Source organism: Thamnophis elegans, chromosome 6 (genome assembly GCF_009769535.1).
Source record: "Thamnophis elegans isolate rThaEle1 chromosome 6, rThaEle1.pri, whole genome shotgun sequence".
In the NCBI taxonomy this organism is placed as follows: Eukaryota; Metazoa; Chordata; class Lepidosauria; order Squamata; family Colubridae; genus Thamnophis; species Thamnophis elegans.
The window spans coordinates 85,698,864-85,713,075 of record NC_045546.1 but is presented as its reverse complement, the minus strand read 5'-3'; the positions used below and the strand labels follow the sequence as shown (position 1 = coordinate 85,713,075).

The following is a 14,212-nucleotide window of genomic DNA, read 5'->3' as shown; positions in this document are numbered from 1 at the left end:
CATCTTAGATAGAGAAATGTGTTATTTGCTTGACGAAGTAAACACAGTGGTGTATTAAACTAATTTTATCGACTGTGTGTGTGTGTGTGTGTGTGTGTGTGTGTCAGCTGATAAGGAGGAGAACTCTGTGGCTTAGTGGTTAACACATCTGCCTAAGATGTAATACAACACAGGTTCTAATCCCAATAAGGGTATGGCTAGCTGATGAGAGCTAAATAGCTTAAAATAGATCTATACTAGTCTCCCTTTATTTATTTATCAGCACAAATACAACACACACACACACACACACACACACACACACATATTAACCTGCAAAATAAAATTGTGTCTTATTAAACGGAGAAAAACATACTTTTTGCCTTACTGAGTAATTTAAAAATCAGTACATTTAACTCTTCAGAGAAAGTTGACAGAGTATATTAAAAACTCATGGATGTGTGCAGCAAATGATGGAATGAATGGCTAAAATATATAGAGACACAGATTTTATTTTATTTTAAAAAGGAGGGGGAATAAAAAGCAATCTCTCGCAGCCCAATTTTTTTGAAAGACTTGCTGCTCAAATATTGAGAGAGAAATTCAAAAGGCAGCATTTCCATTTAAATGCTAATGGTATATTACAAATTAATAGAAGAAATGATGTGGGGTTTTTCAAAGATTTTTAATGTCTGAATGTTCATGGTTTTCAAAGCATTGCAAACCATCTGGATTTTGGAAATGTAGAAAATATCAAAATATAAATAAATTCCATATCTCTTTCAGAATAAGATATATAAAGACAATACAATATCCCTCAGTGCAAGAACAGCAATAAAAGCAAATCCTACTGCTAGTACATTAGTAGGCATAAGTAACTCTGCTGCATATTGATTTCTCACCCATTGCCTTGTTCCATGTACCTTTGTCCTGAACGGAGGTAACCCAGGCTTGAGAAATAGCTGGGGTTTGGAATTATACCTTGTGACCCAAGGAAATCAAGTATGAGTCAAAGTTTCCTGACAGAACAATTAGTCAATGCAACAGTTTGCCTTGAGAGGTAGTATGTGCTCCATCCCTGGAGTTTTTAAAGAAGAGACTGGACAGCCATTTGTCTGAAATGGTACAGAATCTCCTGCTTGAGCAGAGGATTGGACTAGAAGACCTCCAAGAGCCCTTCCAGCTCTGCTACTTTGACATTTTATTGTAATTTGGAACAGGATTGACAAACAACATGGATTTGACTGTTTTCACACTGTTTTCCTTTTCTTCTTTCATATCTTTGATGCCTGTGTTTTGTATTATGACAGCCTAAAATTAAAATAGGACGTGTAACCCAAATCTCTCAGTTTTGCTGGTATGATTGGATGAAACCAGAAAGTTGTAGTGTTTTATGTGCAGACATATTAAAGAATGAATGGGGAGTCAGAGATTTGAAATGTTATGCCATAGTTTAAAGTTATATAATTTATACAATAGCAGAGTTGGAAGGGACCTTGGAGGTCTTCTAGTCCAACCCCCTGCCTAGGCAGGAAACCCTATACCATTTCAGAGAAATGGCTATCCAACATCTTCTTAAAGACTTCCAGTGTTGGGGCATTCACAACTTCTGGAGGCAGAATATTATTATATCCCGATATAATGCAAGCCAACATAGTTGTGCCCACTAGCATTGTTGTGCCAGGTGTACACGTGTGTGTATGTGTGACTGCCAACGCCATTACTGCAACCATTTTGTAATTTATCCAAGGTGTCACTACCCCAAAATATTAAGAAACCTAGTTCATGGTAATATCAAATCAGGCCACCGGTAGAATCTTTGGTAGCTGTGATCCTCTGTGTATCTCCAGATTTCTTAAGGATCTTGCTTGGCAACAAGGAACCAAAGGAATATAATTTATATTTGTTGAGATCTGCATAAAGTTATTTTATTGAAGAGAGGGAGGAAATTTATGGATGAATGGAATAAACTATATTACACTAAATTAACATTATAGTGTAAAATCATCATTAAGTTTTCTGCATGGAACAGTTAATTAAATAAGAAGTGGGAAATCCTGAAAAATTATAAGTGTGAATCGCCAAAAGAAAAACCAACCCTGCATTGCATAAATGCTACTTTGCTGCAGTCTGTTCATCTATATGCGTTCTAAGGGGAAGAGAGAAATTAAAGCACAGCATGCTTATCTCTCCATTAGATTTAGAATTGTGCACCAATGCTGAGATCGGTTGGTTTTGAGTTGGTTCTAAGAAGCCCAATTGAAAACGGTGGAAAGCCTGTTGCCTATCCCACCTTAATAAAATCAGTCAATGTGGCTAATGTATTGTGTGCCATTATACCAACACATTTTAATTTTATTAAATTATTTCCATAAAATTATTATGTTAATAATAAAATAAAAGATATTTTATTACTATCTTTTGTGACTCTTTTTTTATTTTTAAAGCAGTCATGTATGTTGCAAGCTGTATTTTTTTCTTCCTTTGTTCTCCTCTGCAGCTAATACAGACCATTAGTGCTGTTGATAAGGATGATCCCCTTGGAGGACAAAAGTTTTTCTTCAGTTTAGCTGCTGTTAATCCAAATTTCACCGTACAAGACAATGAAGGTATAATGCATACACAACAAGGATGATTAAGTCTCATACACATTTCTACAGTGTATTGTACTTAGCAGTTAGATGTTATCTGATTCAGGAAATTAGGATATATATATATATATATATATATATATATATATATATATATATATATATATATATATATATATATATATATATATATATATATATATATATATATATATATATATATATTTAAAAAAGAAATGATTGGGGAAATATACAAAGAATGGAAGAAATGATAAAATACAACACAGTCTTCATAAATCAGAAAGCAATATACAACACAGTAATCAGAAAAGAATATACAACATAGAAATTAAATGGGTAGCTTTGAAGAAACTAAACTATAAAGAAACACTTTATATCCATAAAGTGTTAATATATACTACCTTTGACATATTATTAAGTCTAGCTGTATTGACCAATCTGTTGTGCCATCTTTTCAGTTTGATACAATATTTTTATTGTATTTATTGTATTGTATTATATTTATATAATAAATTAATAAATTAATATTTACATAATAAATTCTTAATTATTAAGCTAAATTATTTGACATTAAAAACTCTGTTATATTATTACTCAGGATGTATGATTATGGATAAGTGTTTTTTATACATGTTGATAAAGGAAGAATAGGGATATAAAGCAAGTTTAGCAAGTTTGAAATGCCAAAAAAGTGAAATTGAAAAGGATAATGACGACGATGAGGATGATTTGATAAATCTTTTCAATTACTGAGCGGTGACCACCTAACATTTTGAAATGTTATTTTTTTTCCAGAATTTCCAAATAACTGCTTATTATTGAATCAAAAAGCATTTTTTTGTAGAAACAAGCCACTTAGATTTTCTAGATCTATTGGGGGGGGGGGGAATATAATTGCTTTCCACGCAGAAGCCCCCAAATTCAAATGCTTTTGTGCAAAGAAGTTCTACTTAATCAGCATATAACAACGGATGAGTTTAAATATGTATTTCCATATGTATGAGCCATGGTGGTGCAGTGGTTAGAGTGCAGTACTGCAGTCTACTTCTGCTAACTGCAGGCTGCCTGCAATTTGGCAGTTCAAATCTCACCAGGCTGAAGGTTGACTCAGCTTTTCATCCTTCCGAGGTGGGTAAAATGAGGACCCGGATTGTTTGGGGGCAATATTCCGACTTTGTAAACCGCTTAGAGAGGGCTGTAAAGTGGCATATAAGCAATAAGTGCTATTGCTATTTCAGACCAGGACCTGGTGTGGCTGTTACATTGCATTTTTTTAAAAAAAAAAATAGAGATCTAGTTTACCTGCTAGATCTGTCCAGGAAATTGCCCTATAGACTCTGAGAGTTCAATTACAGAGGTGTTTTGTTTTCTAATATGCTGCCTTCTATCTATTATTATGAGAATTAAATTGTAAGGTAATAGATAAGGTAACTATTACCTTATAATTTAATTCTCAAACAAAGTTGCAAATGTTTGCATTTCTTACTAAGAAGCCACACATATACATTCATTGAAAAGGAGAAAAAAAAACACCTTTGGAGGAGAGAGGTTGTATTATTATTTAATGCCATAGTAAGGAAAAAAAAATACTACCAAAGTTTGTTTCAATGTGTGGTAAATTTGTTTCAATGTGTGTAGAGAGTCGAGGTGGCGCAGTGGTTAAATGCAGCACTGCAGGCTACTTCAGCTGACTGCAGTTCTGCAGTTCGGCAGTTCAAATCTCACCGGCTCAGGGTTGACTCAGCCTTCCATCCTTCCGAGGTGGGTAAAATGAGGACCCGGATTGTTGTTGGGGGCGATATGCTGACTCTGTAAACCGCTTAGAGAGGGCTGAAAGCCCTATGAAGCGGTATATAAGTCTAACTGCTATTGCTATTGCTATTGTTAAATGTCAGTGAAGCTGTAAGCGTGCTTACACTAGAAGTGTGGATTGCGTTCCTTGATGGGATTAATTGTAATGCATGTCTTGTTTGTGACTTCTTGGTTCAGATAACACAGCCCGGATTTTGACAAGAAGGAATGGCTTTAGCCGACATGAAAAAAGCACATACCTTCTTCCAGTGGTGATATCAGATAATGACTACCCCATCCAGAGTAGCACAGGCACACTGACAATCCGTGTGTGCGCTTGTGACAGTCGTGGAAACATGCAGTCCTGCAATGCGGAAGCTTTGCTCCTCCCAGCGGGCCTTAGCACAGGTGCACTCATTGCCATTCTGCTGTGCATCATCATTCTCCTGGGTAAGTTTCGAGGGAATAATCACATGCTAAGCGTAATACTACCAAATGCTAGATTTAACCAAGCTGCATTGGGTGCAACCCTTTCAAACACAACATCGTTGACTCTCCTTGCAACTAGTCAGAAACTAACCCCTTTGTAGCTACTGTAATTTGAGAGTCAACCTTGGATTATAGAAGAGCCGAGGTGGCGCAGTGGTTAGGGTGCTGTACTGCAGGCCACTTCAGCTGACTGTTATCTGCAGTTCGGCGGTTCAAATCTCACCGGCTCAGGGTTGACTCAGCCTTCCATCCTTCCGAGGTGGGTGAAATGAGGACCCAGACTGTGGGGGCGATATGCTGACTCTGTAAACCGCTTAGAGAGGGTTGAAAGCCCTATGAAGCGGTATATAAGTCTAACTGCTACTGCTATTGCTATAAAGCAGTTCGAGAACAAGTCATGCAGAGGCAGACAGTGTAAGCCCAGTTCAAATGATAAAATACTGCATTAAAGTCCATAACAAACCACAAAGAAAGCATGAGATATTAATATCAGACATGCCCAAAATGGGAACACATTAGGTTTGAAGACAGAACATTCAAAATGTTTCCTTGGAACAATTGAATTGAATTTCAATTTATTAGGTTTCTATGCCGCCCAATCCCGAAGGACTCCGGGCGGCTTACAGAATAAAAAGAAATTAAAAGAGCTTAAAAACAATACGACACACAAAGTTAAAAAAGAACGCAACAAACACCAATCAGAAGGCCTACCGGAAAAGCCAGGTTTTAATGGCTTTGCGAAAGGCCATGTGAGTGGGTAGGGTCTGGATCTCTGGGGGTAGCTCATTCCATAGGGCCGGAGCGGCAACAGAGAAGGCCCTACTCCTAGGCATCGCCAGCCGGCATTGTCCTGCTAAAGGCACCTGGAGAAGGCCCATCCTGTGTGATCTTATTGGTCTAAGGGAGGTATGTGGCAGGAGACGGTCTCATAGGTACCCAGGTCCTAGGCCATGTAGGGCTTTAAAGGTTGACTTGACTGCATTGTTACTGAACAAAATTATGGACAGCTTGAGTGTTTTGCCTTTCATTAAAACAAAACGTGAAACATTTTCAATGTTCCTTCCATAGGAAATGTTTTAAAAATTGATGTGAGTCCTTTGCTCTCTTTTACAGCCTACCTACCAAAAGTAACTGGCATAGCCATATACAATGGCTGCCACTTGTCATCAAAACTGCAGGAAAATATTAAAGAAAACTCTTGAATAACAGGTCAAACTAATCCCCTTTCAATCAACAACAGGGGAGGAGGAGACTACAAGACCTCCAAGGTCCCCCCCCAACTCATTTTCTGATGGGATGTTTAAAATATGCACAGTCCCAAATACTTTGGAGATTACCATCTCATGCCAGAATGTAGACCTGGCTGCTGGTACTACTGCAGGTAGCATGTCCACCTAATCTTCCTTTCCGGTGGCCCCAAACTTCCTCTCCTCTGAAAGCCCGTTATAGCTGTGCACTTAATGTCACAGTCGCCTTGTGTCCCAATGAGCTCTGTTCAGCATATCAGGTAGCATCTACCCATAACTTGATCCTCCATTCCTCTTAGTGCACAATGACAAAAGAGTAAAATATACAAACTCCACCTTTATGTATCCAAATATATTAAATTAAGTGGCTGTACAGGTTGGTACCTGATGCACACAGATATTGCAAATATTTCTTCCAGCATGTCACAGAGATAGTTTGAAGTTTGAAGTTTAATTTTATTTATAGGCCGCCCAATCCCGGAGGACTCCGGACAGCTTACAGAGAGGGGAAATAAAAAAATAAAATAAATAAAATAAAATAAAATAGACAAGTTAAAAAACAACACAGGTACATTCATTTCAGTCGGAGCTGGATCTCAACGGTGAGGTTAACAGCCTCAGGCCTGCCAGGATAGCCAGGTCTTGACAGCTTTTCTGAAGGCCATGAGAGTGGGTAAGGTCCGGATTTCTGGGGGTAGTTCGTTCCAAAGGGTCGGGGCAGCCACAGAGAAGGCTCTCCTCCGGGGAGCCGCCAGCCGACATTGTCTGGCTGACGGCATCTGAAGGAGGCCCACCCTGTGGGATCTTACCGGCCATTGGGAGGAGTGTGGCAGTAGGCGGTCTCGCAGGTATGCTGGTAACAATACAAGATAGTAACAATTAGCTGCTGAAAGTAGCCAAAAATTGCCCTAATCCTAACTAACTAACATATCACAGCCTGCTTGTTCAAAGCCATCATTTTCATAAGAGCTAGTGTGAACCTGATTACTTTAATGTACCCTGCAGTTTATTTCTTCATGACTGTTTCATTCATTGTAACGGCATCTTGCTCTGTTTAAGACCGGGGGCCTTATCTCAAGGCTACAGATTGTTGCCACAGTGGAAAAGATACCTGTTTGGATGCCTAAGAAGATCTTTAAGCATTCTAGACAGCAAAAGATGTTTATTGCATTCATCCTGCTGGCCCATTTTTTACTAACAAATAACAGGAAGCACAGCATGGGTTTTCAAGATTAAGGTTGTGGTGTATTTATCACCAATACACATTAAACCTAATTAAAGGAATTGTGTCTCCCAAATGATAGACAGGCCTGATTTTCAGGGATCCGGCAGGGAACGTCCTTTGAAACACACACCCAGAAAAAAGCCCAGGTTCAAACCAAAGGCCTTACCACTCTTTTCTCTGTCTCATTTTAAAAAAAGACTATTGTAAAGCTGGACAGAAGAAATAACAAAGCTTAACTGACTTGAGAATGTGGGAATTACAGTATTTGAAAAGCAGACAGCTATATATCTGCCAGTTTTAGGACAAGCATCAGTAGTAGCAATCCAGAAAATGACATAATCCAGCAATGTGCTTTGATGCGATCCAGACCTTCCTTTCCTGGTGTTGCGCTAGCAACAAACAGATCCAGACTAGCTCCTCATTATGTCATTTGCTGCTTATATGCCTACTGCATTATACCAACATTCAGTTCCAGATTATCCTTAGCTCGGCTAAGACAACATTTATACTGGCCCAAGCAGGAAAATTCAAAAGACAATGCTCCTTTTGCTAGAAAGGACATCTTAGCACAGTCTTCTTTCATACTTTGAAGAAAGCACTCAAAAGAAAATTGCCTGGTTTCAAATAAAGAACACGCAAGTCATTTTACACATCCCTAGTTATATTATCACAGTAACTCAAAGTGTGTATATTTCTATCAGCTACCTGACAATTCAGAACCTTTCCTTAGTATTATTTAAGCCACTGTGGTCTTGGGATTTCAGTCTGAACATACCCAGGCTTACACTAATACATTCACAAACAATAAAACATAAACTGTCATTCACTGAAAGTCCATACATAACATTTATCAAGTAGGCTATATTAAAATTTCCATGATGATTTAGACAGTTGTTTCTGAGATGTTAAAGTTCTCACTTGATGAGTTTAGTCCCTCATTTCTTGCTGTATTCGGATCTTTTCCCATGTAAGATTGAGATTGTTTTGGCGAGGTCCCACTTGCCATCTTCAGGCTGGTGTTTTCAGCTTTGTGCTTGTGCAAGTAAACCGTGGTCAGAGCTGCTGTCTCTCTATAAATCTTGGTGGGGTGTGTATGGAGGGCTGGCTTTGTTGCTGTAAGTGGGTTGATTGGCTGTGTAGTTGCATCCTGATTGGTAGATGGAGTTGATGTTTGTAGATTGGTCGGCTGTTTCGTATCATCCTGTGTGGCTGAGGTGCTGGCTGTGTGTCCGTTGTTCTTTTGGGTTGTAACGACCTGGGTGGTGGGTGGACTCCTTTGTTGACTAGGGCTGGTTTCCAGATGTCTGGTAGGTGGGAGGTATCATCATGTTTATTCATGTTGTGGGGGTGTTTCTCTATTTCGATGGCTTCCATAATTATTCTCTTGTTGAAGTGTTCAGTTTTGGAGATTAATTTGGTTCCTTCAAAATCAATTTCATGTCCTGTTGCTTTAAGGTGCTGGAAAAGGGAGGAAGTTTTTTTTCTTTTTTTCTGACTGTATTCTTGTGTTCTGCGATGTGTGCATTTATTCTCCTATTAGTTTGTCCAATGTACGTGGCAGGGCAGATTTTGCAAGGTATTTCATAGATTCCTTGGTTTTCTAGCTGGATCTTGTCTTTGGAGTTTCTTAAGATGTTGGCTATTTTTTGGTCAGTGCTGAAGGCTGTCTTGATATTGTGCTTGTGGAGAATTTTACTGATTTTATCCGTGTCCCTCCTCCCTTACATCAAAGGCACCATGGATAAAATCAGCAAAATTCTCCACAAGCACAATATCAAGACAGCCTTCAGCACTGACCAAAAAATAGCCAACATCTTAATAAACCCCAAAGACAAGATCCAGCTAGAAAACCAAGGAGTCTATGAAATACGAAACACCCCCACCAAGATTTATAGAGAGACAGCAGCTCCAATCACGCTTTGCTTGCACAAGCACGAAGCCGAAAATACCAGCCTGAAGATGGCGAGTGAGACCTCGCTGAAACGTTGCCAAGACAATCTCAATCTTACAATCTTACATGGGAAAAGACCCAAATACAACAAGACCAACATACCTACACCCGTGAAAATCTACGAACACACACACACATACACACACACACATTTTTATTTATGTATTCAAAAGTTTTATTTCTTTTAAAAAACACAAATATTTCAACATTCCTCAATCAGTAAAACATCGAAGTACAATTTTTTTTGTATGCCCCTCCCTCCCTCCACCCCCAACCCCCCTCCTCCTTCCCCTCCCGACTTCCCAGAACCCGTACATGGTATGGATTTTTAACAAACACAGTCTAAAATCTATTGAGAAAAAAGAAATAAAGAAATTAATAACATCTCTACACTGATCTTAGCTTCTTCTTGCTGAGCTAACTTTAAACAATTTAAATCATTTCCGATCTTAAGCATAGGCTAACTGGAATTTCTTGGTCCCGTATTTGTTTTGTATATAGTCGATCCATTTTTTCCAGTCTCGTTTATATCTCTCATTTGAGTGATCTTTAAGATATGCCGATATTTTAGCCATCTCGGCTAAATTTGTGACTTTCAATGTCCATTCTTGAGTTGTAGGCAAGTCTTCCTTCTTCCAGTATTGCGCCACCAACAGTCTTGCTGCCATTATTAGGTGCAGAATCAAGTTAGTCTCTACCACTGTAAAGTCAGTACATATACCTAGTAAGAATAGCTGAGGAGTAAACTTTATCACACACACATTTTTACATGCTTTCAAACTGCTAGGTTGGCAGAAGCTGAGACAAGTAATGAGAGCTCACTCCATTACATGGCGCTAAGGATTTGAACCATCAAACTTCCGACCTTTCTGATTGACAAGTTCAGCCTCTTAGCCACTGAGCTACCACATCTCTTATATTGATGTATATTGACTGCAAATACATAGTTTTGTTAGTAATTATTTCCTCAAAAGAAACAGCTCTCTCTTCATCTTGCAAGTCTGAATGAAACTGTATAGGAAAACAAATGAAATCTGATCAAAACCTGACACAATATTTTTTTGCAAAAGAAGAAAGCGTTGCTACTGTGTTCTATTGCACTTTAGTTTAAGATAAGAATTTCTGAATGGCTTCTTTTAATATTTGCATAGAATACTCTGCAATGGTATAAGATAAACACATAAGGAATAAAGAGCTTAATAAGGGTCTTAATGAAATGTTTGTCCCTTTTTTCACTATGATATATTTATAGTAGCTTAAAAACAAGGAACAATGGGAAGAAGTATTCCGTTTTCAATCTGTACGTAATTGATTTCTTTTATGGTTCTTTTGTGTGTGTTTTTTTAAAGAATAGTTAAGCTGATGGTTGATAGATTAATCAGCAGTTGTTTGGCAATGAATCTGTCCTTTCATATTCAGGTGCAAGAGTATATAATTATTGCTTGAAACAAGGATAGAAATTGACAATTAACTTCCTATTCTATTTCTGTGTTTCTATAGCAGCCTCCTCAATCTAATGCCCTCTAGTTATATTGGAATCACAACTCCCCAAATTATCAACTCTACAAAACAAAACACTAAAGGAAAACAGCAATGTTGGTTTGCTTCAGCAGGGATTTTTTTTACATTTCTTCCTTGGTTCATTCCACAAGTCCAGGATCAGAATAATTAAGATTTATCCAAAAAGAATATAGCAAAAGAGTCTTATATTAAATCTGGGAGGGCTCAGTAGCTTAATGATGCTGGAGATGGTCTCTGCTGAAGCAGTTAGAGTCTTAGTACTGTGGAACAGGATGAGCACCGTCACTTGCCTCAGCTTCTGCCCACCTAGCAGTTTGAAAGCATGTTCTACGCAGTGACGTGTGGTGAGGTTCACCGCCGGTGAGGCAAGCGGGCAGGATTTCGCCTCCCCCCCACCAGCTGGAATAGTGTGCGCGTACACGCCATCCACCCCCTCACCCCAGCTGCACCTGAGAAGAGGGGGGGGAAGCCAAGTAGAGCCCCCCTTCTCACTCAAAGCCCCCTTAAAGCAGAGAACAAGCCCGCTCTATGGCGGACAGACGCGCTGGCACTTTAAAGTGCCAGCGCGCCTCCCGGCCACAAACCAGGACATGTTTCGCTCTATGGCGGGCTGAGGCGGCATGGCTTTAAAAAAAAATTAAAAAAATAAAAAATGTGCCAGCCCGCGCACCAGCAGAGGCGGGTAAACACACACACACACACACACACACACACACACACACACACACACAAAATAAAAAACAAATTACAATTACTTACATTACAAATAATTTTGAATCCCCCCTCCCTCCGTCCGATCCACATACCTTTTCCAGGTGTGGATTTCTACTCTCCTCTTGTCCACCTGCCATGATGAAAGTGTTAAATAAAAAAGCAACTTACTTAGGCAAGGCATGATTTGCTGCTCCCAGATCAGGAGGCAGGAGAATCACGTGCCTTCTTTGCATACGGAATTTTTCGACTTTTAACCCTTGCTTAACTCTTAAAAGGCGAAAAATTCCTTATGCAAAGGAGGCCCCTAGTTCTCTCACCTTCCCCTACAGTTAGCACTAAGCAGACTCGGAGTCACTGTGACTCTGGAGTCTGGCAGCAACTACCTTGGCCTTTTTAATTATTTTAAAAATTATTTTCTTTTCCTCATGAGACTGGTGAGGCAAGTAGATACAACGGCACCTCTTCGGTCGGAAGACAAACTGGTGCTCCATGCAGGCAGTCAGATTCCTGCCGGCTCTGAATCTTCCCGGTTGCAACATCTGTTTGCAAGGGAAGGGATGCGTGGATGATGCTCCAAGAACAGCTGCTCAATTTTCTTCCAGTTCTTCTGTCTCTTATGGTGCACCATGGGTAGCGTGCAAGCATGTGCCTGGCAGCGCTAGTAAACAGGCAGCCAAACTACTACTCTGCAATTGCATTGTAGTCTCCTGGCTAATGTAACGATAATGACAATAGACCAAGTTGCATACTTATGTTTATGAAGAAACAGTATGATAAAATGTTCATTTTTCATTAGTTAATTCATGCTTTTCTTTCTTTCTTCCAAGTTATAGTGGTGTTGTTTGCTGCTCTAAAGAGGCAGCGGAAGAAAGAGCCTCTGATCCTCTCTAAAGAAGACATCAGAGACAACATCGTGAGTTATAATGATGAAGGGGGTGGAGAGGAAGATACCCAGGCTTTTGATATAGGCACTTTGAGAAATCCCGCGGCGATTGAAGATAAGAAACTCCGCCGAGATATTATCCCAGAAACATTATTTATACCACGGAGGACTCCTTCTGCTCCAGATAATACAGATGTCCGTGATTTCATTAACCAAAGGTTGAAGGAACATGATCACGACCCCTCTGCCCCTCCTTATGACTCTCTGGCGACTTATGCCTATGAAGGAAATGATTCTATAGCTGAATCCTTGAGTTCTTTAGAATCTGGCACCACTGAGGCAGACCAAAACTATGATTACCTCAAGGAATGGGGCCCTCGGTTTAATAAGCTTGCTGAGATGTATGGTGGAGGCGAAAGTGATAAAGACACTTCCTAACCTGCGGTAGGATATATAGTTCAATTGAGAGGAGGTAACTTTACAGATACGTTTTCCACGTGACAATATTTGATGTTCAGGAGCATTCTCCTACCACTCAGCACAATGTTTCTTTTTCTTCTTCTTTTTTTCCCCCCCTTCGTTTTGGTTTTTGAATTGCTCATTAATGTCCTTTATTCTTTCTTGTAAAATGTCACATGGAATATATTCAGCATTTTATTTCACCCTGTTCTGAAAGCCAAAGCAATTGAAATTTGGTGTCATCCATTTTATTAAATAAAGGAGAGGCTGTTTGAGAAGGTATATAATCTCTCAAACAGTCAGATGAGAGTTGCTTCTGTTAGGTACATGCTCTCCACTCGCAAGGAAAGCTTTGAAAAAGACCCAGACTGCGATCTACAAAAGGATCACGCATGCACATTCCACATGCCCACCCACATTTTCCTTGGAAATGTGTTTCTTTTTCTGAAACTATGCACAGAAGACCCCCCCCATAAACCGTATTAAGCATTTTCATTCAGAGAGTGTGCTCTCTCCTAAATCTACGCATATAATGAACAAACTAGGGTTTGTTTGTTGTTTTGTTTTGGGTTTGGGGTTTTTTTTTGGAGAAAAATAGCTCCTCTGGAAAATAATTTAGTGCTATATACCCTGAGAGTTTTTGATAGACACGTTCAGATTTCATTGTTTAAGAACAATAGTTATAATCTGGGGTTTTCTGCTTGTGCAGCTTCTGAAAAATGAACTGGGGGAAAAAATTGAAATGGTATGGACAGAATGTCTGTGCATTTCCTTTTGGATCATAACCCAAAAGAAGTAGGAAGAAAACAGTTGCCCCTATTCTGTACATTAAAAAAAAATTGACCCCTGAAAATGTACACGTGGTGTTAATGTGATATGCAGCTGGTTTAAAAAGAAAAAAATTTGTGCAACTTCATTTCATCAGATTCTATCTGCCAATGTTTTATATTTATATTTTTGTATTTATTTTTAAGAAATAAACCAGTTTTATAACGATTCTGCTCCCTGATTGTTCTATAAAAGGAAATAGCATATTACAAGGTTAAGCAAAGCTCTCTGAACATGTAAGCGAATGTTATTAAACATAGTGAGACACACATTGCCTGGGACTGTTAGGCTTAAAGGTTTCAGAGAATGATTATTGTGAATTCACTTAAGATTTGATTAATGGTCTAATCCTACTTTACAAAGTTATAACAGAGTTGGAAGGGACTTAGCGGGTGGTGGTGGGGGGCTTCTAAATCCAACCCTCTGCTCAAGCAGGAAATCCGATACATTTCAGACAAATGGTTGTCCACTCTGCTCTTAAAAATCTCCAGTACTGGAATACCCACAAATAAT

At 39.1% G+C, this 14,212-nt stretch overlaps 1 protein-coding gene across 1 annotated transcript in view; it reads left to right on the top strand.

Moving 5' to 3' along the window:
- LOC116510351 (cadherin-10-like) overlaps positions 1-12,850 on the top strand; it is an 89,077-nt gene extending 76,227 nt beyond the window's left edge. The window contains exons 9-11 of the mRNA XM_032219867.1: positions 2,480-2,588; positions 4,581-4,832; positions 12,357-12,850. Of these exons, the coding sequence (XP_032075758.1) occupies positions 2,480-2,588; positions 4,581-4,832; positions 12,357-12,850 (855 nt within the window). The remainder of the gene's footprint in view (positions 1-2,479; positions 2,589-4,580; positions 4,833-12,356) is intronic.
- The last annotated feature ends 1,362 nt before the right edge of the window (positions 12,851-14,212 follow it).